Genomic DNA, 26,233 nt, shown 5'->3' with positions numbered 1-26,233 from the left:
ACCATAGTTTGATTCAATACACCATAGTTTGACTCAACAAATCATAATTTGACTTGATACACCGCAGTTTGTCTCGATATGCCATAGTGTGACTCAATATACCATGAAAACCAAGTTATCCGGAGGAAATAACGGCAGCAGGAAAGCCCGGCACAAAGGTAAGGAGGGTAAAGACAAAGTGCCTGCGCTTTTGTCGCAGTGCTCCACAGGACGCGTGTGGGGGCAACCCAGCACCTGTTTTCTCTTGGACTATGAGTTTTTTGTTCATCCTTCCTGAGCGCAGACCTTCCGCTTCCCCGCAGCTGCCCCGCGATACCCTTTTAGCGGCGACGGGGACACCCGCATCTCCTTGGGAGGAGACACCTCCGCCTCAGCTCCCCAAGGACCCCCGGCTCCTCAGAGTCCCCAGGCTCCTCAGGGTCCCCAGGCTCCTCGCGGACTCCCGGCTCCCTCACAGACACCCGCCCTCGCGGACTCCCGGCTCCTCGCGGACCCTGCCCAAGCCCCGCTGCCCTCGGCGCTCCCGCTGACGCCTCCCGCCGCCCGCGGGGGCTCGGGGCGGCCACGGCGCGGGGAGGAGGTTGAAGAGGCGGTGGCGCCGCCGCTCCGCCCCTTCCTCTCCCCGGCGCGCAGTGGCCGCCATGGCGCTGCCGGCTGCCGCGCTGCTGCTGCTGCCGCTGCTGGCGGCGCCGGGCGCCCCCGAGGCGCCGCTGAGCGGCTACTTCGGCACCAAGTCGCGCTACGAGGAGGTGAACCCGCACCTGGTGCGGGACCCGCTGGCGCTGGGGCCGGCGCCGCCGCCGCCCGCCGCGTGCGCCCCGCTGCAGCTGCGCGCGCTGCTGCGCCACGGCACCCGCTACCCGACGGCCAAGCAGATCCGCCGCCTGCGCCAGCTGCACGCGCGGCTCGCGCGCCTGCCCGCGCCGCCCTGCGCGCCCGCCGCCGCGCTCGCCGCCTGGCCCCTGTGGTACGAGGAGAGCCTCGACGGGCGGCTGGCGCCGCGCGGCCGCCGCGACATGGAGCTGCTGGCGCGCCGCGTGGCCGCGCGCTTCCCCGCGCTCTTCGCCGCGCGCCGCCGCCTCGCCCTGGCCAGCAGCTCCAAGCACCGCTGCCTGCAGAGCGGCGCCGCCTTCCGCCGCGGCCTCGGCCCCGCGCTGCCCGCCGAGGGCCACGGTGAGAGCCAGCGCCGAGTCCCAACCCTCCTCCTGCCGCAAGCAGCCTCCTGCTCATCCCTCGGCTCCCGCAGCTCCTCTTCCCCATCCCTCTGCTTTGCCCCCCTCTTCCCATCACATTCGCCCCCTTTCCCCCCGCTTCCTGGCCCTTTTCCCTCTACTCCCCCCCCACCCAACCTCGCACCGCTTTGCTGAGCATTATTTTTTCCCCCCCACCCCCCACCCCGCTTTCAGAAGCAGACATCGAGGTGAACGACCCGCTGCTGCGGTTCTTCGAGCACTGTGAGAAGTTCGTGGCACTCGTGGAGGAGAACGACACGGCCATGCACCAGGTGGACGCCTTCAAGGAGGGGCCCGAGATGCAGCGCGTTCTGGAGCGTGTCGCGGGCGCCTTGTGTCTGCCGCCAGATGAGCTGAACGCAGGTAAAGGGAAGGAGAGAAGGGGCCTGTTTTGACTCACTTCTGCATCAGAAACCACATCTGAACGAGTCTTTCTTGCCATAGTAGGATGAACTTTGCTTTGAAGGATGTAAATAAGCGGCTCTTCGTTCCGCCTTGGTGCATAGGTGTAGTTTTTGTGTCCGGGTTGTAACTTTGCTTGTCCAGAAGAGAAGCGCCAGGTTTTCCCCGCATTTATCTTGAGGTTAAGCGATGCGGGAACACAGAAATAGCTGCTGCATTGTGAGTTACCCAGTTAGAAAGGCTCCCTTCAGATGCCAAGCAGACACTCATCCCATAAAGTGTAGGCTGAGTAGTGGGAGCCAAAGACAAGCCGGTGCTGAGCAGACTCATCTTGGTTGTGTTGACGCTCCTGACACATTTTATGGCGATAAAAGGTGCATTGACGCTCATATCTACAGCACATAAATAGCATTTGATCTTAATTAACTTTTTTTGTGTACACCAACGTAACGTGAAAATGCTTGCAACCCCAAATTTGGGGTTTACGCACTGATTCTGTTGTTGAAAACAACATTTTTTTAATATTTGGTATTTTTGTTTTAGTATTTTTTTATAGTGCTTAGCCTTTGGACAAGCAATTATTTATTAGATCCTGCTGGTTATTTTCATTCGTAGATACTAATTACCTCTCCTCTTGCGGGGGGGAATTAGGAAGGGAGCATTTAGCTCCAGAGCGGTGGTTCAGCCTTCACGTGCTGCTGGGGTTTCTTGCAGATCTCGTTCAAGTGGCTTTTCTCACCTGCTCCTACGAGTTGGCAATAAAAAATGTGACCTCCCCGTGGTGTTCACTCTTCAGTGAAGAGGATGCCAAGGTGGGTGCGGAGTGTTAAAGAGATTTGATAAAAGTTTGGGGGGTGGCCGGGCGTTCAGATACAACTTCTGACCGCGCAAATAATAATTAGGAATTTCTGTGCCTGTTATTCTTCCACCTAATAAAGCACCTCGGTCTCCAAAGAGCTCTGGATTAATCAAACAGCAAGAGAATTAAATACTGCTATAGCCTTGGTTTGTCCTGATTAAAGTGGGCTTTTTCTGTTGTGCTTAACTCAAATAATGCTTTCTTCTTCTGTAACTTCTGAAGTGCCGTGGACAGCTCTGTTTCACATATGGAAATCTCATAGGATAAAATGCCTTGATTCTTGAGGGTGAGAGGCCGGTGGATGTGGTCTTCTGGCCCTCTGAAATCCCCCTGCCCTGCTTTTTCTTTCAAGAAGGGCTCCAGGGCCCAACAGATTCATGTTAGTAAAACTCTTCTGGCCCAATCCACGTGCCGGAGGGCCACCAGGGAGTGCTGCTGAGACCTGCACTGTTCAGTGCATTCCTGAATAACTCGGGGAAGGGGTTAGCAGTGAGGTGGGAATGTTTGCTGACTATGTGAAGTTACATAGGATATTAAGGATGTGGGGACAAGTGGGAAGCTTTGTGGAAGGAGAAAAACAGGGAAAGTCACTGTGTTGATGTATAAATCCAAGGTACACTTCCATTTTTTGTGGGAAGCATCCACTGGGGTCTACTGAATTTGTAGAAAGCCTCTTGGGGGCTTCCAGCCCTAACCTGTAACTCTGCAATAATAAAGCCCTGTCATCTGTGTAACTATAGGTACTTGAATATCTGAATGACCTGAAGCAGTACTGGAAAAGAGGATACGGCTACGACATCAATAGTCGCTCCAGCTGCAGTTTATTCCAGGATATCTTCCAGCAGTTGGACAAAGCGATGGAAGAGAGCAAAAGGTAACTAGAAAAGCTTTTGAGCTTTGGTTGGACGCTTTCTGTGGCTGATCTTCAGTTGGATTTAATGTGGACAGAAGCATTTGGTTCTAGAGATGACAATTGTTGAGCTCAGTGAGAAGAGTTTCAGAGCAATATTCCTCTAAAGAGCATGTTTTTTTCCTCCATTGATGTTCTTGTGCCTGCCTAGCTTGTCTCCTTGTTTTAACCTGTTAATCCATGCTGCTTCTGGTAATGGTCTCCTCCTCCTGGTCAGCTGGAGGAAAGACAGTTGGGCTAAAACAACTAACATTTTGTTTAAAATGCCTTTGTTTTAAAAATTCTGTGATAAAACTGAAGAGTGTGGGCTGGAAATCTTTGTGCCTTCGCCCTTCACCCGTCTGTCTTGAGTCTATTGCAGTGTTAAAACTCGCTTATTAGGCTAAAGGGGCAAGTGAAATTCTGGAAAGTAACAATTCCAGACTGATCCACGTACTTAGCGACTCGAGACCTGAACTAAGTGTTGCAAGAGGCTCGAGCTGTAGTTGCACACCAGCCTCCTTCACCCTAACCGAGGAAGGACAAACACCTGCTCTACCCAGTTCCCTTTAAGCTCTGGAGATGGTAGAGATTTCCGTTCAGAAATGGTTGCAAGTGCCTTGTGAATCCCAAAGCAGCCACGTGGGGCAGGTAGTTTCAGAATGCCTTTGTGTTTTTTTACTCTTCAGCAGCAAAAATGCAATTTCAGAAGCAGTGTAGGGTAGGAGCATCTTAGGCTTTACAGGGAACTTTTGGTAGACCTGAAGGTAACTTAACCTGGTGCGTTCAAGGATGCTGATGTGGCAAAGTGGTTTGTACTCGGCTAGTTACATGAGTTGACAGCAGTCACCAGTGCAATAGCGACTGGTGGCTCAGTCCTCAGAACAGCCCTTCTCATGTCACGGAGATATGTTCCTAAAAGTAAAAGAACAAAATGCCCGTGCTGGGTTTCTGTATGGCTCACTCTGATGAGCTGATGGCAGTCGGCACTAGACGTTGGGTATGTGTTTGGTCTCGATCTTGTCCTGTATGAATCCATATGATGGGGGCAACTTGAAGGATCTATTGCAGCATGGAGAAAACAATAGGAAAAAAAAAAAAAAAAAAGGGCATCAATAAAATTACAGGATGGGACATTTCCAAGCTGCAGGACTACATGCATGTATTTTCATATGCCAGTTATGACTCACTGATGCTCCTAGCTGCTTTGAATGATTTTTTTAACTTGGTAACCTGTTTTGAAAACAGCATTTTCTCTTTAGTTGTCAGACTAAAATTAGAAGTAGCATTCATATTTTGGAATCAGAGGAGTAATTCATAAAGTTCATTTTGAGCTATTTGCAGCAGAGAAGATGTCAAAGAAGTTGTGTTCCTTAAAATGTTTGCAGAGTGAGGAGGATCTAACTTGGACATTTGTGGTGATATAAGAACTAAGTAATTAAGTTATTTAAAATGTAGTTCTCAAACATTTGGATAAGTAGCCAGTGTCTTAAAATTACCTTTGGGTAAATTACCTTTGCGTACCTGGAAAAATAAACTGATGAGTCTAGTTTTGACACAATCAGCTCAGTATGTGAGAAGTGAAATGTGTTTAACTTCGGCCGTTTGAGGTTTACATGATGACTTTGTCAGCCTTGCCGAAATGCTGCAGAGTAAATGGGCTAATGTGAGAAACAGGCGTTCAGTTTTACCATCTTTCATGCATTGAAGCTTCTGTCATATCTACTTGCTGATTTTGTTGTTTTGTTGCCTCGGGCTTTGAGCAAATAACCAGGTGACTGGAGCATATGGGACTGCTGTTAAATCAGCTTTTAGAGAGGTCTTCCCTGTGGCTTTTCTTCAGTCTCCTTGGGAGCAAAATATAAAAGAGATTAGGCCCTTGGTCAGGAACGCGGAGCTGTGACCAGGCTGTGAGGTGCTCTGCTGTGATTGCCCCTGTCTTAACGCTGTGTCCATATCTGCATCCAAGTAAAACAAACACAGAAAATAAAAACCCGGAGTGAGAGCAGAAAGAAAAGGTTTATATATATACACACACATATGTACATATATGTGTATATATATACAGGCAAGAGCCCTAAAATCCCTTTGTCCTGAATCCTGAGAAATAGCTTCTCAATGTAGCTTGACTGCGGTGAGGAGAATGAGGTTCTCAAATCTGTTTGCTTGTGGTGTCTTTACTCTCTAAGCAGTGACAACCTTGCAGGTGTTAATACTTACATTATGTACCTTAGTCAGGAAGTTGTGTTTTAACTGTGTATAAGATATCCCTCTAAGCTTAATGTAAATATCCAGTATTGACAGAATCCATATGTGCGCTTGTGTGTTGCTGAGAACTTAGGCTGCAAGGTGGAATGGGCTCCCTGGGAAGGAGCAGGCGCTGGAGGCAGTGAGCCGAAGGACGGAGGCAGTTTCCATCCCATCTGCTGGCTCTCAGCCTCCAAGTGCTGCCCCCAAGTTGTGCGGGAAAGCGGGTCGCACGCTTGTGCCCCTGCGGGAGGAACGGGGGCACGGAAAACCCTGCCAAGGCGGGAATGGGGCCCCGCGAAGCGAAGCGACTGCGCGCGGGGAGGAGCGCGCTAGTGCGCGCCGCGACGTCAGGTGGCAGCCTTGCAGCGCCCGGCGCGAGGAGCCGAGCTCTGCCACCACGCCGGGGGATGCAGCCCTGGCATCCAGGCAGTGGCGGTGCAGCCAGCGCTCCATCATCCACAGAGACTCATCCTCGGAACCCAAGAGTCCGGGAGGCCTCGAATGAAAAGTCTGCCTTGTGCGTGCGCCCGCCTCTGTCTGCGTGGTGGAGCCCGGCTCCGAGGCCATGGGAGAAATGCTCCCGCAGCAGCACCTCTTTGATGATGCCCTGTGTTTGGCTGAACACTGCTTCAGTTTAGCAGTGTTTAATGCTGATGCGTTAGTGACTGTTTTGTTCTGTAAGCACTGAGTGCCTTGTAGAGCCTTGTTTTTGGTCTAAGTTCTCCTTTCTTTTTGGAGAGTTTAGACGGGGCTATCTAGAAGCAGAAAGGGGAGCATTTCTGTTTGTACGTGCTTTTGTCATAGCAAGGTCGAAGCAAATAGCTAATTCACAGTACTAACAGCCCCTTCTGTGCAGGGGTCTCGCAGTACAGTGCGGTGCTGTTGGAGGCCCTGACAGGCGTTTTCCCTTTGTACTTGCTCCCTGTCATCAGCCCCTATCCAGAAAGCATCTCTTGAACCTTACAGTGGGCACAGGGAGCCTTCCAGGACCGTTGCCTCCAGGTCCTGCCAACCTTCCTGCCTGGCTGATGCTAAATGCAGGATAACTGATTTTTTGCTGTTGTTTTGGAATGTTCCTCAAGGGTTTGGTACATTTTTCACTTCAGTATGAGCTGTGCAGTTTGTGGATAGTTGACCATAATGTACTACAATTCCCCCTGCCCCAAATAGTGCTGGTGACCTGGGCTGTAGCAGTAACACAGCCAAATCTGAACCTTGTCTGCTCCTCTTCCTTGATTGCCCTGGCAACTGGGAGTATGTATTTAAATATTTAAAGTACTTGGCTCAAAGTATTTAAAGTACCGAACTAGCCGCATGTATGTACTGCGAAACACCTGGCGGTTTCCTCTGAAAATGAGCAAGTACTTCAGAAAGAGAGACTAGTTGAACTTAAGCTCACCTTGACTTGGTCTTAGAGTAAGTTTGGTAGTTGTGCTTGGCTAAGCCTAGTTTAGACGTTCTCCCTTCCCAATTTATTGTGAGCTTTTAGTATTTTACGTGTATTTTGGTATTTCATTGTATTTTATTTAGTAAAATATTATTTATTTATTTATTTATTTAGTATTTTATTTAGTGTTTTAGTATTTTATTGTGAGCTTTTGGGATTTTACGTGATTTTAGTTTGCTGCAGTTCAGACCTCAAAACAATTAATAAATGTTCCTAATTGCTCCTTTCCAAACTGTGATTCAGCTTATGAGAAGCCTTGGATGATCTAAACCTAAAGAACTGCTCAAAACTTTCCTGTTAGAATAAGTGCAAAGGGAACAGAGCCAAAGGGTTTCCACATATTCAGGGGCAACGATATTATCGCTGTGTAAAAACCTTTGCTCCGATCAAAATCCTCTGGTCATTTCTTTTATCAAAGCTTCTTGGTTCGTGGTGGGACCTTGGGTTTCTGCAGAGCAGGTCCTTGGCTTCCTGGGTGCATGAGCAGCTTGGGCCATCCTGCACCCCGTGCTGCGAACTGGTGTTTCCCATCCCCTGCAGACCAGCAGAGCAGGTCAGGAGGAGAGCAGTTGCAGGCACATCTGCAGTGCGGAGGATAGAGTCAAGGTGTGTCTGTGCTGCCCTCCGTGTCCTGGAGGGCATCCAGGTGGAGATGCCTCTGCATGGCTTTGGGTCCACCTCAAGGTGCCCTCGCCGTGTTCCCCTACTCGTTAGGGGTTCGGAGAAGCCTCCAGGAAAGCTTCTGGACTAGGTGATTGCCAGCTAACAGCCCAGCAATATCTCATTTACCAACAGAAAGACAGCTCAGACTTGCAGTGTATCTGCTCAGAGAGGAGAACAGGCCCTGTGCACCTGATGGGTCAACCAGCATCTCTAATAAGATGCTTGGGTATTTACAGAACAAAGCACTAGCTCTACACTTTAACAGACCGTAAAATTAGTCTCTGTACACTTAAAAAATAGGCAAGTCATGTCTTCATTTCCAGAGAAAAGAGATGGCTTTCACCGATAAAACCTTAATTAAACAGCTTGCCCAAGGAACTTCTTCATACCGTATTACAGGCTTGATACCTTCCATGTTTCAAGGAAGGGCTTTTTGACATCCCTAAAGAGTCCTTTTGAGGAAACCAAGGGAATTTCCACTGGAACAGCATGTCTTTTTGTGCACTTGCCTAGAACTTGCCACCTAAGATCCTGCCTGTGTCCTTCAGACCTCCCAGAACGTAGCTAATCTCAGTTGAATTGCCCAATACTTGCTTGCTTAGAATTGCTCTGAAGTGATAGCTCAGCAGTTTTCATAGAATCGATATCCTTTTATCTAAGGAGCTAAAACAGCAAGCAAAGCACTCCCAGGGTGCCTGCGCAGGGCAGTGAGGGCCTCCAAGCAGGGTCTGGCCTTTCCCGGGGCAGCGAGGGCTCGGCAAGGCGGCGAAGGGCGCAACGCTGATGCTCCCATGGTGGGTTTGTGTTTAGCTCCCCAAAGTCTGTAGGAATGGAGGAGGTTGGTTGGTTCAGCAGGGAGCATCTGAAACTGCAGGGAGGAAATGAAGTGCTGACCAATCTAGGTATCTTTGCGTAATTAACACGTGTGGGACTAGATAAGAGCCGTGCCTTTTGAACAGGGCTTTAAATGAGTTTTGTGTGTTCTTATCGCCTTTTCAAGCCTGTCCTTACTTGTCCTTCTTTGGAAGAAAGCGTTTTTCTTGCTGGGATTTGCGGGAACAAAGTGGCGGTGACGATTCGGGAGCTAGTGAGCACAACTGGGCTCTGCTGCTTTGCCATTACATTATCTCTTGAGGTTTCGGTTATCTCTAGCTGAAAGTCATTTTAGTGCTTAGGAAATAAACTTCGGTTTTCAAAGAAAGTGAATTTTTTTCCATAGCTGAGGCGATATATCAGTCGCCCTAAAAAAGGAAACGCACACGTTTCTCGGATGAGCTCTGCTCGCTCTACCTAGCGGCAGCCACTTCTGCTCCAGTCCCATAAAACCAGAAAGAAGCCAATAACCAGCAATCATTTTTTCAGGGCACTGATGGTTATTTTATGGCCAAGTTTTATGCTCAGTCTCTTCCATCTCACTTTCAGGTGACAAATGATTTTTTTTCTTTCTGTTTTTTTTTTAGGTGATCCATAAACTTTCCCTACTAGTCCAAAAGAAAAGGCAAATTGCAATCTCATGAGCAGTAGCTAGGGTAGGATGTTGAGAACTTTGTCTGACGCTCTTGCGCAATGCTGAGCCACGTGTCTGTCATAAAGAAGACTGATGGTGGATTGAGCGGTTTAATATTTTCTTAGCTTGTGCTACTGTTTTGAATTTATCAGGTTTTCGGTATTTATCAGTACCCGTTGATTGCTTTAATGCTGAAATTTATCAGCCCTGTCTGAGCAGCAACAGCCTGTGCCCATGCCAGGAGTCAATCTTTCCCCATTTCCCCCATAATTAAAAGTGCTGCTGTTGCTGTTTCAAGATTGATAGCAATTCTTACGGTCGTGACCTGACGGTATGAAGCTTTGAGCTAGGGCGAGTGAGGCAGGGGGACACATCCGTGAAGTGCTGCCTATGGGGAGATGGATCTTGGTCTGTCAAGTACAGAGGTGACTGTTGCTGCTCAGGAATGAAACTTTGAGGTTATGCTAGTTCTCCACAAACAACTTCTATCAACAAGGTGGAAAAGATGTCAGAAGCTGTGCTCTGAGACAATAAGACACCATCATGGTTACACTATGGATTCGAGGGATTTAATGCTGGAAAAAGGGTGGCAGAGTCGTGAAATGCCGAAGTAGGGATTTATCAACTTGGAGAGAAGATGACTGTGAAGTTATCATAGAATCACAGAATCACAGAATGCTGAAGGTTGGAAGGGACCTCTAGAAGTCATCTAGTCCATCCCCCTGCACACGCTCAGGTCGTGCTCAGGTCACCTAGAGCACGTGCTCAGGTCACCTAGAGCACGTGGCACAGGACTGCGTCCAAGCGGGTTTTGAAGATCTCCAGAGAAGGAGACTCCACAACCTCTCTGGGCAGCCTGTTCCAGTGCTCTGTCACCCTCACTGCTAAGAAATTTTTCCTTAAGTTCCTGTGGAACTTTTGGTGTTTCAGTTTGTGGCCATTTCCTCCAGTTCTGCCAGTGGCCACCACTGAAAAGAGGCCAGCACCATCCTCCTCACTGCCTCCCTTGAGGTACCTATAGACACTGCTCAGGTCCCTTCTCAGCCTTCTCTTCTCCAGGCTGAACAGGCCCGAATCTTTTTTTATGAGTAAAAAAGATCAAATTATAGATGCCCTCTTCAGGCGGAGAAATTGAGAGCTAGTTAGGAGTCCATGCACGAGGCTGTGAAACTCCTTGCTGCGGGTTGCTGTGGACACTTGCCACGTGCATGGATTCAAGGGGAGCTTTGGCAAATTTGTGGAGTTCCGTCATACAAAGAGGCCACGAGTGGCCCCAGAGATCTCCGAGCTGGAAACGGCAGGAGGCCAGAAGAGTCTCCCATCCTAGGTACCATCTTGGAAAACCCTCCTCCTCCTCCCATCCTCTCCCCTCACTGGCAGGATTGGGGAGAACAAAAAACACGGGCTAGAAAATGTGTCGTGTCTCCATGCAGCACCTTTGGTGGCTGCAGCCCTTCTTCCGGCCTCTCCTCATCAGGACCATGGGCTCCCCGGGGAGCTGGATTATGCAAGGTGTATTTCACCCTGCACAAACACGGCGTCTCTGCGGAGCCAGTAATGCCGAGCCCGTCACGTGCCTCTCCTAAAATCCTGCTTATCTGAGCAAAGTTCTTGCCTACAAGTAAGTTCCTCAGTTAACCATTTTTCAGTTGCTCCAGCCTTTAGCTTCAAGCCGAGGAGACACCTCCTCTCCAGACCAATCAAGAGGTGCTTCGTCTGTGGGTGGACGTGCCTGGCCCGTGTGGAGCATGGGGTTGCTAAAACATCACCTTTTGTCTCGGGAAAGCTCCGTGTCTGTTTACAATCCCAGAGTGACCTGGGAGAGTCACCTGGAGACAGTGCCAAGAAGGCACCATCCTCCTCTGGGGCCAGGGGCAGATACCCCATTTGGCCGGTGCTTCCTCATGCACAAGCCAACTTCTCCTTGCTCAAACAATGCATCTCGCACGGTCTCCAGCGAGCTGCTGAGCTTCTGGAGATGAAAATTGTTGCCTTCATGGGCAGAAGACAGGGACAGCACTCACTGGAACCAAGAACATGTAGAGGGAAAACTATCGTCCTGTGGGGACTGGCCTTGAGTGGGAAGGCACAGTGTGGAAGTGCTTCTCCATCACATGCAAAGTGCTGTTGACACAATAATCGGCAGCATTTTTATGATCAAAACGTGGTTCTTGGCTTTGTCACCACCCGCAGTTCCGAATACTGGTGGTTGCAGAAAAACTAGTGTGTTGAACAACTCTCCCTGACCTCTGCCTGGCGGCTGGTGGGCTGCAGAGGGAAGCCTTTCGCAGGCCAGATCAGCAATCCGCTTGCTATGCGGTGGTCGCGGCACTGGGGTTGTGTCAGAGGGCAGCAGTGTTGACTCCACTTTGCTAATGTGCCACTAGGTTTGTAGTTAGCCTTGACTTGCATCTCAAAACACAGCTGTTGTCGCCTATCCTGCTGTATTGCAGCAGTTGAGAAAAGTTTTCAGCGTTAATTTTACTAAACTGAGGACTAAAAACTGTAAAACTTGCCAGGTGGAGCAAAGTGGCAAGTTGCAGTCATCTCTTCACGCCTTGGATTAGCCTGAGCAGACTTTTTTTCAGATGACTTAAGTTTCTCAGTCAGTGGAAGTATTTAGAGAGGCTAGAGATAAAGACTGTGTTTTAATGCTAAGTTGTGTCTTGAATGAGCTCCCTTAATCATTCATTAAGTTTTGTTATTCCCATCTTTTTGCTTTTCCTAGGGAATAATGCTCCCCAAATGACTGACTTGAAGGGCTTGATTTGGCTTAACAGAGCCTCCCAGCAGCCTTGGGGATTTGCTGCCCTTAATTCCCGGTGGGAAGAGGCAATGCTGCTATTAAAAATGCCTGGTTTAATCCCAAACCAGTGTGGGGAATGTAACGTGTTTATTGGCTCTTTCCGTAGCCGAGAATAGTGCAAATACTTGGGCTCACCCAGGCGGTCCGAGGGGTGCCGGGATGTACGGGCGCACGGCACGAATCTGGTCTTTGCTTGCATTTCCTGTATTCAAGGGTATCTAGCTATATTTATTATAATATGTCTTACAGATTCTTCAGCTTGGATGCTTTAAAAAGCCTGTTAAATACAGAAATTCCCAAGCAGGCTGTTACAGGGCATCGGAGTGGAATAAAAGCTCACCATCCCCTCGCGGCGTGCGAGCGCGCTGGGTTGGAAGCGTCGGGCTCCTCCTGACCCTTTGCTCTCATGTTCTCTTCCAGCTCCAAGCCCATTTCTTCCCCCGTGATCGTACAGATCGGCCACGCCGAGACCCTCCAGCCCCTGCTCTCCCTCATGGGCTTCTTCAAAGACGAGGAGCCTCTGAGGGCGAACAACTACGCGCGGCAGGCGCAGCGCCGCTTCCGCAGCGGCCGCATCGTGCCCTACGCGGCCAACCTGCTCTTCGTGCTGTACCACTGCGAGCGTGCCACGGCCCCGCGGGACGAGTACCAGCTGCAGCTGCTGCTCAACGAGCAGCCGCTGCCCTTCCTGCACTCCAACCAAAGCGTCGCGCTCTACGCGGACCTCAAGGACTACTACTGGGACATCCTGCAGAACTGCCGCTTCGAGGAGGAGTGCCGGCTGCCCAGGCACAACGCCACCGCCGCGGACGAGCTGTGAGGTGGCGGGCGGGGCGCCGGGCGCGCGGCCCTCGGCGGCTTCCTGCACGGCGGCCGCTCGCCTCCCGTGACGAGTCACATAACCGAATCCCAAAAGCAGGGAGGGTGCCTGCTTTGGAGCACATACGTGACAAGATACAGGGGGGCTGTGTGGTGACATGTGGGAATAAGGCATTTGCTAGGTCACTCGTGTTATAAATGCACCGTAGGTGGGTTTAGGAGCTGCGTTTTATCAGAGCTGGACGTGGCTGGACCGCTTCAGCGTGGCTTTGCCCTGGCTGTTCTGCTCGTTTTCCTAGGGCAGGCATGAAGTAATCCTTTTTTTTTTTTCTGCTCCGTTTTCCTGCATGTCGAGGATTGGGTCAAGGAGTTAAAAATTTTGAGAGGCATCAGCTCATCCAGCGTAGCAGGTTAGCCAGAGGCAAGGCAATTCTCCTTAATAAAATAATACATAACAATAAACAGCTGCTGTATTTCGAGGTGCTGGTAGAAGGGACGTCTGCAGGTTTCTAGCCCAGCTTGAAGTGGGATTACAGCCACCTTGACGTGAGGGTACATTTGGGCTCTTAATAACTATCTGGCTTAGACTCGACTTTTGCCAGCTTTCAGGCACTGGGCACGGTATCGCTCGCCAGAGCTTTGGTGTCACATAAATGCACTGCATGCAAGGTGTTTTTTAAAGCAACCTAAAGCAGGTTTTATTGCCATCTGGAAAAGAGCAAGTACTGTAGAGCAGCGGTGCAGCAGGAGAGAGAGGAACACGGTGTCCGAGGCCTGAAATACAGGGAGTCAAGTGCAGATCCTCCCCAAAGCAAACGAAGGTGTGTGGTTTACAGCCGCACGGGTGAGGGGCCGTTGCTGCCTTTGTTGGGAAGGAGAAAAGGCTGCTGCGAGCACTCACACGCTGTGTCCGATGCCCTATAAACATTTATAGCCTTGTTTGCTTCAGGGTGACTTGGTTTTGTAGCCTCAGCTTCAGGCAGGGTAGACTGAAAACGTAATTGCTGAACGGACCAAAGGAAAAAGGAAAGAGATCCAGATTAATTTGAGAAATTCGTTTATTTCTCAGAAAACTGAGAAATAAAACTGTGAGTCTCTAAATTGATTTTTTTTCTTTTTCTTCTTTTTTTCTTGAGGACTTACGGTTTCTGTCACTGGTTTTTTGAATGCTGCTCGTATATAAGAAAAAATAGAATCCATGTGCCTGGTAGTTAAGCAGAAATGGTGGGAAAAATGGGGTTTCATCAATGACCTGGATGAAGGCACAGAGTGCTCCCTCAGCAAGTTTGCTGATGATACCAAACTGGGAGGAGTAGCCGATACCCCAGAGGGCTGTGCTGCCATCCAGAGGGACCTGGACAGACTGGACAACTGGGCGGTGAAAAACCTCATGCAATTGCACAAGGCCAAGTGCAAGGTCCTGCACCTGGGGAGGAATAACCCCAGACACCAGTACAGGCTGGGGACCGAGCTTGTGGAGAGCAGCTCTGCGGAGAAAGACCTGGGTGTCATGGTGGACGACAAGTTGACCATGAGGCAGCAGTGTGCCCTCGTGGCCAAGGCGGCCAATGGGATCCTGGGCTGCATTAAGAAGAGCATCTCTAGCAGGTCGAGGGAGGTGATCCTGCCCCTCTACTCAGCCCTGGTGAGGTCGCATCTGGAGTACTGTGTCCAGTTCTGGGCTCCACAGTACAAGAGGGATGTGGAGCTGCTGGAGAGAGTCCAGCGCAGGGCTACAAGGATGATCAGGGGCCTGGAACATCTGCCCTATGAGGAGAGGCTGAGTGAGCTGGGCCTGTTCAGCCTGGAGAAGAGAAGGCTGAGAGGGGATCTAATCAGTGTATATAAATACCTCAAGGGAGGGAGTGCAGAGGACGGGGATGGTCTCTTTTCAGTGGTGGCCACTGATAGGACTAGAGGAAATGGCCGGAAACTGAAACATCAAAAATTCCATAGGAACTTAAGGAAAAATTTCTTAACAGTGAGGGTGACAGAGCACTGGAACAGGCTGCCCAGAGAGGTTGTGGAGTCTCCTTCTCTGGAGATCTTCAAAACCCGCTTGGATGCAGTCCTGTGCCACGTGCTTTAGGTGTCCCTGCGTATGCAGGGGGGTTGGACTAGATGATCTCTAGAGGTCCCTTCCAATCCTAAGCATTCTATGATTCTATGATTCTATGGTTTAGGACATTCTTGTGATGTGAAATCATCGTGATGACTCTATGTGGGTCTTGCTATGTTTCTTCTATGGATGCAGACCAAAACTGGGGATTATTTTGGTATTAATGCCTTTGCAAAAAGCTGCCTATGTTTTCTGAAGCAGATGAAACGGGTAGGGACGAGTATTAACATGGAAAGAAATGCAGAGAAATGTAGAGGGTAACTGCGGGGGGCAGCGTGTGGCCTTTGCTGCTGTTCTCGGTCAGCTTTCCTAGTGTCCTTGTTTTTTGCGTGATCCTGTCTTGAAGTCAAAGGACCATAAAGCCCAGAACGAGCATCTGCCATGGCAATGCCTGTGGGACAACAGCGGAGGCGAGCTGTGAAGAAATCAACCTTTACTTAAAGACAGTTAAGTTTGTTGAATAGCAAACACGGGCTTATGAGGATTTACCTTTGATCAAGTAATATATATATATATATATTTTTTTTTTTTTTTCTGGGACCGAGGGTCGCTTTGTCTTCACAAGATCATGGTTTGAACATAGGGGACAAAATGGTGACCCCGTTGGAAATGAATGCAAGACGTGTCGGCCGGCGAGACGATGATTTTACCCATCATCTTTGGTAAAAGATACCATCTCCTCCTCTGGGGAGGAATACGTTGCTCTTAACCACTGTTTTGACTGGGTGCTGCATGAGGACCAAATAGTCCGTTTCCCTGCAGCGAAGCATCGCTCTCCTGTGCTACCAGCTTGACTGCATTATAAATAAAGGGAGTGCAGCAGGGACGGCCCTTCAGAGATGGGCTTGCGTGTGGGAGCGCAGCTCAGCCGCGTTTCCAGCACGATGGCTCCAACTTCCATGGCTGTCGCCGAGTAACTTAAGAAAAATGTGGAGGATTTTGGTTTATTTTGAGGGGGGGTGGTTCTGGCCTGTCTTCAAAGGCGGTGCTGATTCAGCCCCATGGCATAATTAGAGGCTGGACGTGGAGATCTTGCACAGCTGTAGCTACAGAAGTGTTTGCGCTGTTGCGTTACGAGCATGACTAATTCCTGCCGCTCGGGAGGTGACTTTTGGACGACTCGCTGTTTAAAAAAAATAAATGGATGTATCCACTGGAAAGGAAAACCAAAACCAATGGGAATATTTCATGTGACTCTGGACAAAGCGCCTCATCCCAGTCATCCACTGGCGACTCTCCGTTCGTCATCCTTCTGCAACTGGAAACTTGCTTCGATTGAGAACTACTGACAGTGTTCTTGGGTGCTGATATAAAATATATTTTGTGTTCTGTTTTGTTAAAAGTCTGAAGCTTAACTGATCGCTCTGGCAAATGCCTCTTTCCGCTGCGCAGGTGCCTTTGCTGTAGTGCTGGTCAGCACCAAGCTGCAAAATCATGGTCTGGGATACAAATTTCCTACTAACAGGATGCGTTTTGCAAACTCCTTTGGGATTCTTAGTGTTGCCCAATGCAAGAAGCTGCGTGTTTTCTTCATCTTGCCATTGTGAACAGTACTAACAATACCATCTCAAGCATCACGGCTGTGTCCTGCTTCAAAATATATTTAATAGATTGCCAATGCTTGCACTGGTGTCTGATTATTTCAAATTCTCAAGTTGCTTGGTCATTAGTATAAAATACACTCGTTGAGTCAAGACTTTCATTTTTTTTTTGAGGTGAGTAAAAACCCACGTGTGTTTCCAGGAGCCTTTTTAAAGGCAGTAGTCATTTTCTGACAAGCAATACTATGCCAAACCTCCAGAAATAATGTGCATTTTGAGGCAAAGTCAATGCTGCACGCACGTTCCAGAGCGATCTGGAACCTGTTGCAATAGTATTTTCTTGGGTATTATCAAATTCTCACTAAGATCTAAGCTTTTCGATTTCTAAAGAAGAATTAGAAACGTCATAACGCAGCATTTTCTCACCTCTCATTTCTTGTAGGTGTTTAGCGTTGGGTCCTCATTACTGAGCATCCTATAATTACACAATTACCTTTAGTTTGTTAGCTCTCTAATTATCACCCAAGCTTTCATCACCCGTTTGATAGCAAGCTCAAATTATGAGGATATGTGCCCTAGTAAGTAGAAAAGTTGATTACTAATGTTTCAGACTTTGATAATGCATCTGAAGAATTTTTTTTTCTAGTTGCCTGTGGATTATATGCAAGGTCTAGACTAGATCCTGCTTCCAAATCTCATTTAAGTTGGTGTTTTTGTAAAGGCGCTATCTATCGTCATTATTGTTACTTATTTTCCCCTTCCCTTGTTTGCTTCCCTAGATGGAAAATGAAGGTTATACACATGGATGAAGCTGCATTAGGGCTTTTCCAAGATAACCTCATCATGTAAAGGCATCTTTAGATACATATGTGCACACACAGCTACCAGCTTGAGGAGGGATGTGCTGCTTCCCCCTGCTCCGATCTCCTGGGTGCCGGATGGGAAGCTCAACCCTCTTTCTGAGGGCCTTGGAGCCACGGTGCCCGCCCGGCATGCTGGTGGCAACCAGTGATGCGCAGTCCATGGCACCTGCTGCTCCTCTCCTCCTTGGGCACTTCTTACCTGCGAGGGCTGTGATAAATGGACGTGAGTTAAAACCAGGCTGCCTTATCTGTAATCGCCGTCTCGCCTTTCCCCAGGTACCCCTGGCTGCAAGCACAGCCACAGGCCTGGCTCTTAATCACCTCCGACCGGTGTGTAGTCCCGTGCCTCCAACCGGCGTCGTTACTGGCGGTGTTGGTGAAGCAGAGCCGTGCTGAGCTCCCAGAGTGGGGCTGGTTCCCAGGGCAGCCACACGTGTGTGCAGGAGGGAGGCCGGGAGCTGCCCCAGCAGCCCCAGAGACCCGCGGGCGCCGCGCGGCCACTGCTTCACACAGTGCCCTCTGCAACCGTATCCGCCTCTTGGTTTAGAACAGCAACAGGAAAAACACCCCGAGATGCCAGTTCCTGGATTATCTGCCAAAAAGGCAGTTTTATAAACCTCTGTGTTCGAGTCTTTATGTACCAATTCCATGTCCCACTGTCTACCCACCTGCCTGGTGTGTTTGGAGACAGCCCTCGCATCCTGTTTCAGGCTTTGTTTGCCAGGTTTAGTAAGTCCATCTGTCTAGGTCTCCCCTGTCACTGACTGATCTATTCATTCTTCTCTGTACTGGCTCTCATTTCCCTGCAGTTCTTTTGAACATAAATGACCGCAATTTGTGCTCAGTTTTCCGGATGGGGACTTAGAAATGACTCGCTAGTTGGCAGAGATATTTCCCTTGGTTTTCCTGCTGGGAAGGTTAATCATTAGGTGAGTGAGACCTTTCTGGCTTGGGAGAGGCTGTTTTTTTTGTGGTGCCGTGGGGGTTTTTGTGCTTTGGCTCCCATCTTCTCCTAGACAGCATTTTCACTAGCTCCCAGGGATTCGCATCTTCCCTTTCTTTTCACGTGGGTTTGCGTATAGCAGCACCTGGGCTCTCCTCGGCGCACTGTCACTGGCTACGTGTACACGGAAGCTGGTCCGGGTGCCTGCCCTGCTGCTCCAGGAGCTGCTGGATGAAGCCTGGGACCGAGCGTGGAGACGATGCTGCGGTCGCTGCGCAGTGACGCCCCCGGGGCTCGTGTCTCGCCGCGCAGGCTCCTGCACCGCAGGGCGCTCGCGGGCCTGCACGTGGTGCCAAAGAGCGAGTCTTCCTCCGCAGTCCATCTGCGTTGGCCACCTCAACCCGTGTGGGTGTTTGGGTTTACAGCCAGCCTCTGCAGGGATCTTTTCACCATCTGCAGAAGTAATCACAGAATGGTTAAGGTTGGAAGGGACCTCTAGAGATCATCTAGTCCAATCCCTCTGCTCCAGCAGGGACACCAGAGCACGGGGCACAGGGTGGTGTCCAGGCGGGTTGGAAGATCTCTAGAGAAGGACACTCCACAGCCTCTCTGGGCAGCCTATATCTGAACATAACCACTTTCCACCTGCGCTGGTCTTTTGCGCTGGAGTGCAGGTGGGATGGGAATTTCCATGTGCCCGTTCAGCAGCTCTGCCCTCTCCCCATCTCCACGTAGCCTCCGTGCTTCCTACGCGTAGGAGCTCTCCGCACCAAAGCTCAGTGGAAGCTGCCCGTGACGTGACTGCCCTGTGCCCCAGCGCCTCCGGCCTTGTGGCCTACTTCCCCAGTACAGCAGGGAGGAGGTGCCAAACCAAGCGAGTTCTTGCTCCGTCAACGTCCTCGTCTGCGGTGCTGGTGCTTCCGGAAGGAGGTGCGTGAGCTCCGTAAGGCGGCTCGTGCTACGGCACTTGAGTGAGAGGCAAGATCCACACAGGAGGGCTGCTCTGAACCATGGGCTTCCAGCTCCACAGCAGGACCAAAGTGACCTCGCGGGGTCGCGTGAGCTGTCAGGCTGTCACGTGCAGCCTTTGGGCAAGAAAACCGAACAGGAGACGCTCTCGGAGCAAGTGAGAAAGTGTTTCCGTCCCTTATGACAATAGGGAGCGTCGGATTGTTTTTAACTGTGTCGTGGCGAAGGCACGGCTTAGTTTGCCGTAGCAGGAACGTCAATAGATGCTGGATGATCCTGCAGAAACTCTGAGGGCTTTTAACCCATTCTGAGAAAGAGGCTTTGCTTTAACTCCTGACCTTGCCCCTAAGCAGTTCTGTGTGACTGACCAGGTTACGTTGGTGGCACCGGCGTGGTCCCCGATGCCCGGCTGAGTCTTCAAGCCTGGGCGACCATCTGGAAGCAGATGATCCGTAAAAGCACAGCGGGAGCAGGGCTTGGCGCGGGGCGAGGATGGGAGCGTGCCTGGGCTGGGCTGCTGAGGCGCCACGCGCGTGCGAGCCCGCCGGCGGGGCACGTTAACAGGGAGCTTGGGCCGGGCCAACGGCCACGCGCACAGTTTCACAGTTTCCTGCTGTCCTGTCGATTCTTTGGGGCTTGGCCACTATCACAAAAAAGAACAGCTTTGGAGAACGGTGTCTCTTCTCCAGTGCAGCAGCTGTCAGAACCAACGTGGTGGTTTGGTCAACTTTGTCAAGTTCAAGGTGCTGAAGAGGTGCTTGTTCACAGGGCTCGTTGGTGCCTCCTCTTTGTTCCAGTGATTCATTTGATGGTTGAGGTTAATGCAACGATGTCCTTTTACCAACGGACTCCTGCCACACAGCTAGCAATGGCGATGGGGTGTTTTCTTAGTGACTGGATATGGGAAGAAGACAAAGTTACAAAATAAATAAACCTTTTTTTTTTTTTTTTGGTATTTTCTCGTATGCAATAGGCATTTTGAAAGACACTTATTATCGAGTAGAGAATCTACAATAGTACAAAAAATGTGTTCAGTGTGGTTGGATGAAACCCGTGTACCAAAGGACACTACAAAAGGCCGTGGAGGGAAGGCATGACTGCAGCAAGGTGTCACATGCAGTGGGGAGTTGCAGGTCCGAGACCATCTGTCCTTGCACAAGAATCCAGACTGATGAAAACCAGGAAAAGACGGAAAGGAAAACGTAGAAAGATGAAGCCAGCTAACACCATGGGGCTGATCCTGCTGCACTTACTGGAGGCTAGCTGCAAAAGTGTTGGTGCTGGGGACCATCAGCTGCTCTCAGCCGGGAAACGGAGGGCTGCTACCTGGTAATGCCGACCTTCTTGCAAGGCGAGTGGGGAGCACCGACCCTTGGAGAGGTGGTGGCAAGGGGTGACCTGCCTGTGCTGGCCCCATGTCACCCGAGCCGGCCATGCACAAACTGGCCTTGCTGGGCTTTCTTCGTCTCCTTCTGACTCTTCTTCAGTTACAGCTACTTCGGTGACCGTTTTATCCTCAGAGATCTCAGTCTGACCTTCCTGTGCCTGTCTCTGCGTTAACTGGCTTTTCTAGGGTGACTTCTGTGGCTTATGGCATGCTCACTTCAGCTCCCACGTTCCAGCAGTCAGTGGGGAAAAAATGAACCTGAGGAGAAAAAACAGCTTGGGGGTGATCTGGGGAATGGAGATCTTTATCCCAGCATGGTGGAGAGGCATAAGGGCGCAGGACAAGGTCACGCAGGGCAGAGGCAATGGATCTGTGGCAGAAAATTGCACGTGATAAAACATCTTTACTGCAGTATGACACATCCCAGAATGATACCAAGCCTCGCCTTGCCTCTGGACAGATTTATAAAGTTCATTGTTACTAAATCTCTGTTCAAGGTGAGAAAACACCACGTTCCTACGAGCAGAAGAAACTGCAGCAGTGAGGACTTCCCCCAGCTGCACCCTTCCACGATTGGGTTTACTGTCTGCACCGGTAACCACCTGTAGGAGATCGGTTAGACAGGAATCGTGGACTATTTTTGCTGCCATTTGGTGGACAAGTAACCCCTTGTCTTGTAGACCAGCTCCAATATGGACGTATTTGTCTGGCTGAGACCCCAGCATCTCCCAGGCAAATAAGAGCCTCAGCATTTCTCGTTGCCCATGTTGGTGCATCCAAGCTGGGGGTCACAACACAGTTGAGCCCATGGGGTCTTGGTGGGAGCCTGCCAGGGTGCTGCCTTGGGTCCTCATGGCCCTCTCTGAGTTGTCGGCTCTTTGGTGCGAGCTCCTCAGCTCCCATGGCCGTATTGCCCGTCCCTCCTGCCTCCCGAGGGCTGGCAGAGCAAGAGGCAAAAGGGAAGCAGGACTAACGGGGTCAGGGTGAGGAGACGAGGCCTCCTGCCAGAACTGGGCTTAGGTAGTGAACAGCGCTGGAAGGACTAAGCTAACGTTGGTACCTGCTCCAAAAAGGAGGAGGGAAGAGGCAGCTCTGCAATTCCCCGCCGTCACCGCTGTTTCCGTGATGCCTGGGGCAATATCCCACATGCAACTGGCCGCGTGAGGGTGGCAACCCAAGGGCTGGGCCGCTGGGACCCTTCGGAGCTGCCGGCTACGGGAAAGCGAGCGCGTGACGCCCGGCGCCGGCGCGTGCATCGGCAGGAGCGGCGCTCAAAAGCGCCCTGGGAATCTCCAACCCGCTCCGGTTCAACGGGGCTCTGGGGACATCAGGACACAAAGGCCTCCATCCGTGCAATGCTTCCCTCCTGGCTCAGGCTCGTTTCTCCCATTGTGCAATCTTGGCAAACTGGTTTTGAGTGTGTGATTTCTGCCTCTCTGCGCAGTCCTCCGGAGCAGTGCGTGTTGCTAATGCTGGAAGCTTCTCTGGCTGATTCTGCTCATAATTCCTGCAGCTTTTGTTTAGCTCGGAAAATCTTCCCAAAAGTTGGAAAGCATTCCATATTTTTGACGTGCAGAACAAGAAGAGGAAAAATAGCATTTCTATCTCTCACTAAAAGATCTAGTTATGAAAGCAGCTAGTGCCATGCAAGCCTCTACCTATCATCATGATTCAGACAAACTGGTTTATTTTGATTTGGTATTATTTAGAATTGTTTCTGAGCTGACGTTTCATCATGGTTTAGGGCTGCAAACCCAAACTTGGTTTATACAGGGGATGAAATTCTGTCTATTAAAAGCCCCAGGTGAAAGGTGAGGCAGAAGAGCAGGAATGGCTTGTTGGGGCAGTTCAGTATCGGAGATGGTATCTCCAAGGGCATGACAAGTCGTGGGGCTGATGCCAAAGGTGTTGATTTGGGGGATATTAATGTGGGGAGGTGCCAACCTGATGCATTTGGGATTTGAAGAGCAGAATTTGTTGCACTCTTGGCGAGCGAGTGAAGCGCCATTAATTGGGGTGGCAGCTGCCTTGGGACCTCGTTGTCGGCGTTTGCCTGGAGCCCAAGCTGGCGAGCCGAGGCTGTCTCCCACGTTTCTTCAGCGATGTTTGTTACTCATCTCGGTTTGTTCTCCTGGGTGCCCCCTCCTGAGAGTTGTCTCAGAGAGTCGACCACTGCAGTAGTGAGGCCCTACCCTGCGGGTGCCCTGGCGCCAGGAGAGCGAATAAAGCAGGGAAGAGGCGGTGTGAGCAGCAGAGCAGCTTGAATGCAAGGAGGTGGCTCTTACTATTTTGTCGGCCGTTGGCCTCTGCTTCCCCCCATGCAGGAAACAGCAGTGAGCTCAGCAGAGGGAATGGTGCCAGCAGCAACGTTGCAGCCTGTTTCTGGGCACTTCCCCGCAGCGGCAGTGTGAATTCAGGCATGGCTCCTCCAGGAGGATGTCAGCAAGGTGAGGGAAGTTGTGCAAGGAATTAACTTTGCATAACCAACCAATTCTTAATAACTTAAGGGCAGTGACCCCCTTTATAGCTTTTATTTGGGACAGTGCTGTAGAAGACACTCATCTCATGCCATGTCTCTTGCTAGGAAGCTCTGGTCCGTATAGGGTTACTGCAGTCCCGTGAGCAGAAAGGCTGTGGCCTGCAAAATGTTTCATTCCTGTCGGTGAACCTGTCACTCTAGGCATGTCACCGTGGCTTGTGGCTCTTCGTGGACATCAGAAAAGAAGTGGTCATGATCCCTGCTGGCTACTGTCTTGGTTTACGCTCTTCGACTGGGCTGGGCAGGAGCAAATGCTTCTCCTGCAGTCGCACAACTGGCCTGTTTTGTGGGGTTATATAGAGATTTTTTTCCTCTCTGTGGGTCCTGTTAGTGCAACAGGAAGTAGCACAACAGGCTCCTAGGGGAGTTCTTTGTCTTGAGATTTATTGCTTCTCTGAGACCTGGGTATTGGGGCGATACAAACGCTCCGAGGGAGCGCCCAGCAGTCGCCATTGGGTATTCACAGGCACAGGCAGCCACGAAGCACCTCCGTCCTGCCACGGCCAGCTCGCCAAGCAGAGGCAGTGGGAGAAAACCCACAAATAACAACCTTCCCTTTAATACCCCAGCTTGCCTGTGGGATGGGGTCTGGATGTTGCCAAATCATTCACGAGGCTGCTTTCTGTCAAGCACGGAGGCTGCTCAGGTGCCTTTTCTCTCCATCAGGAGACTTTTGACCTCCTGTCCACGCTGCTGTGGTGCTGGGGCTCTCCCTCTGTGCTAGGCTGAAGCCTTACAGCATGTTAAACAGCCCCAGAAGTTCCTCAAGGAGGATTAATTAGTGTGCTGCTAATTGAAATCTCTCTGGAGATAAACTTTTTTTTCCCCCTGCTTAGAAATTCTGATCCTTTCATCGATTATTTCCTTGGAAAGGCGTACATAAATTAAAACTCAAAGCATTAACCTAGTAACTTTTAATTATTGGCAACTCCTACCGAAGTAGCGCTTGGGCAGGCGGAATCCAAAAAACCCTTTTAAATCTGTTTTGCACAAAATAATTCTTACAGGTACAAATTGCCAGGCAGGTTATAAGCAATTAATTCCTAGAAGGGAGGTATCTTTGATGGAGCAAGTGAAAAATGATGTAAGAAATGCAGATAACATTGACTTGTTTTCTATCTCTCTGATAGATATCTAGGGGAAATATGGAGTTATGACATGTACCTGATGCTGCTTTTTCTGTTATGGACTAACATGACTTTGCTATCTTTCAACTTACCTATTTGTTCACTTTTAGGCAGAAAGAGATGGGATTTTTTTTTTGGCTTTGGTTTGCAATAAATGTCCCTATTAAAACCAGTTGTACATTGGGACAAAATGGTTTTATATAGTGCTGTGATTGCAGAAGCACTTCGGACATCTGAAATAATCCAGCAAAACATCTGCAGGGTGGTAATACAGTAGGAATGCAACTGTGTATTTTAAAGCTCAGAATTCAGAGGTGTTTATACCACCTCAAAAAACAATTCTTACCAGAATTAAGATGTGCAGTTCGTCCATCAGTGACCCTAAGTGGCTCATCTGTGCTCTTCTGCAGCAGAGCTATAAATGCAAGTGAAACTATGGTTAATCTGTCATCGTCTGTGTTTCCTCTTACGTTTTACATGCTTTTGCTGCCAAGTCAGCACTGATTTGATCAGTTTTAAAGCTCGTGCGTTAACAAGTTTACCCAAATCCGCGTGTAGGTGACAGATGAGCTCCCAAGCCTCCGTTCGTGTCTCGATGCCGCCGTGCCTGAGGGCAGGCAGAGCAACACGTGGCATTTTGCTGCACGCTCCTGGACTTTCACTCATGTAAAACGGCCCGCGAGGAGGAACAACCTGGGTTTTGGCTATAGGCAGTGGCTGCAGGGGAGCTCCTCTAATAGCGTCGTCGTACCAGGATGTGCGTTTCCAATGGATATTGTGGTCAGGCCTCTGTTGTTCTGCTCTTCCAAACAGTAAAAACAAGTGCTACATTTGTTTTTGTCAGGAGCTGTAAAAACAAACGTTACATTTGTTTTTATGTCAGGAGCTTAATTACAACTGGACAATTGAAAAACCAACCTGGAGAAATGCACAAAAGATGCTCAAATGTGACCCTGGGATTATTCAGCCAAAGCAATCCCCAGTGTAATGCTGCGGATTTCACTGGAATTACCCAGAGGATTAGTTGAGTGGCTCCAGAAGGTGGGTGAGCAGGTGCTACGTAGATCCTGCCACCCTCTTCGCCCATTCCCTTGCCTCCATGCTTACCTGTTCCTCCTCCCCTGCACGGGTCCCCATTCCTCCTCCTCAGAACTTCATGTGAGGAGCTCCTTTTCTTCCACCGTCTCTCCTTCTCTCCGCTTCCAGCCTCCCATTTTGTGTTTTAAGAGGCTTTCTCCTCCTTAAAGCAGAAGCTCCGCAAAATCCCACCATCCCTTTTTTCCTCAGAGCTGCTTCGCAAGCTGTCCTCAGGACACTTGATGCTTCCCTTCCACATCACTTTTCACTCCATCTACGGCTGCGCCAGGCCCTAGGATCTAACTCTTCTACTAGTGGAAAATCCCATGGGCTGTGGATTTTTGTGGAAAGCCAGGAGGCTTCAGGCTCTCTCCCCTGCAAGTCATTTGATGATTTTTATGAGCTAGTGGACAATTGCGGTGTTCTTTCCAACCTTCTTAGCATATTTGGAGCACATTCGTTAAGCAATTGCGGGCTGGCCTACAGAGCCACTTGGTTTGGCAGTGTCGTTGACCTTAAGAGGGGACTTTTCTGTTACTGACTTTTTATTGTGCTGAATCCCATTCCTTTTCATAGGCTTCCCGTGTCCTTGAGCGTACATGTTGTTTGTTCCTGGATTCCAGCAGGAAGTATTCTTACTATAAAGCAGAGGTTGCTGAGGGGAGATGAATTTTACCCTAAAAGTACAGTTGGGCCAACAAGGGTAGGCAGCAGCAGTGTCTCGGTGAAGTAGGTCTTCTGTTTCTGGGCCCTGGCTGCAACACTCTGACAAGCATATAAAGAAGCCGAGTTGT

General features: G+C 50.0%; 1 protein-coding gene across 1 annotated transcript; it reads left to right on the top strand.

Annotated features, from left to right (window-relative positions):
• The first annotated feature begins 641 nt into the window (after window positions 1-641).
• On the top strand, window positions 642-12,875 carry MINPP1 (multiple inositol-polyphosphate phosphatase 1). The gene is made up of 5 exons (XM_088524802.1): window positions 642-1,173; window positions 1,407-1,595; window positions 2,349-2,446; window positions 3,234-3,367; window positions 12,476-12,875. The coding sequence occupies exons 1-5, from the start codon at window positions 642-644 to the stop codon at window positions 12,873-12,875; spliced, it is 1,353 nt and encodes a 450-aa protein (XP_088380928.1).
• Window positions 12,876-26,233: the final 13,358 nt, after the last annotated feature.

Source organism: Tinamus guttatus, unplaced genomic scaffold (assembly GCF_059628265.1).
Source record: "Tinamus guttatus ecotype Peru unplaced genomic scaffold, ASM5962826v1 Tinamus_guttatus_pri_ptg000023l, whole genome shotgun sequence".
NCBI lineage: Eukaryota > Metazoa > Chordata > Aves > Tinamiformes > Tinamidae > Tinamus > Tinamus guttatus.
This window is presented reverse-complemented; position numbering and strand designations above follow the sequence as displayed.

What these genes read in the sequence shown, in the direction of transcription:
- MINPP1 (XM_088524802.1), top strand. Translation starts at nt 642, where the DNA reads ATGGCGCTGCCGGCTGCCGCGCTGCTGCTGCTGCCGCTGCTGGCGGCG. An exon ending in GCCAGATGAGCTGAACGCAG is followed by an intron (nt 1,596 to 2,348) that starts GTAAAGGGAAGG and finishes GGTTTCTTGCAG; the next exon opens with ATCTCGTTCAAGTGGCTTTT. An exon ending in TCAGTGAAGAGGATGCCAAG is followed by an intron (nt 2,447 to 3,233) that starts GTGGGTGCGGAG and finishes GTGTAACTATAG; the next exon opens with GTACTTGAATATCTGAATGA.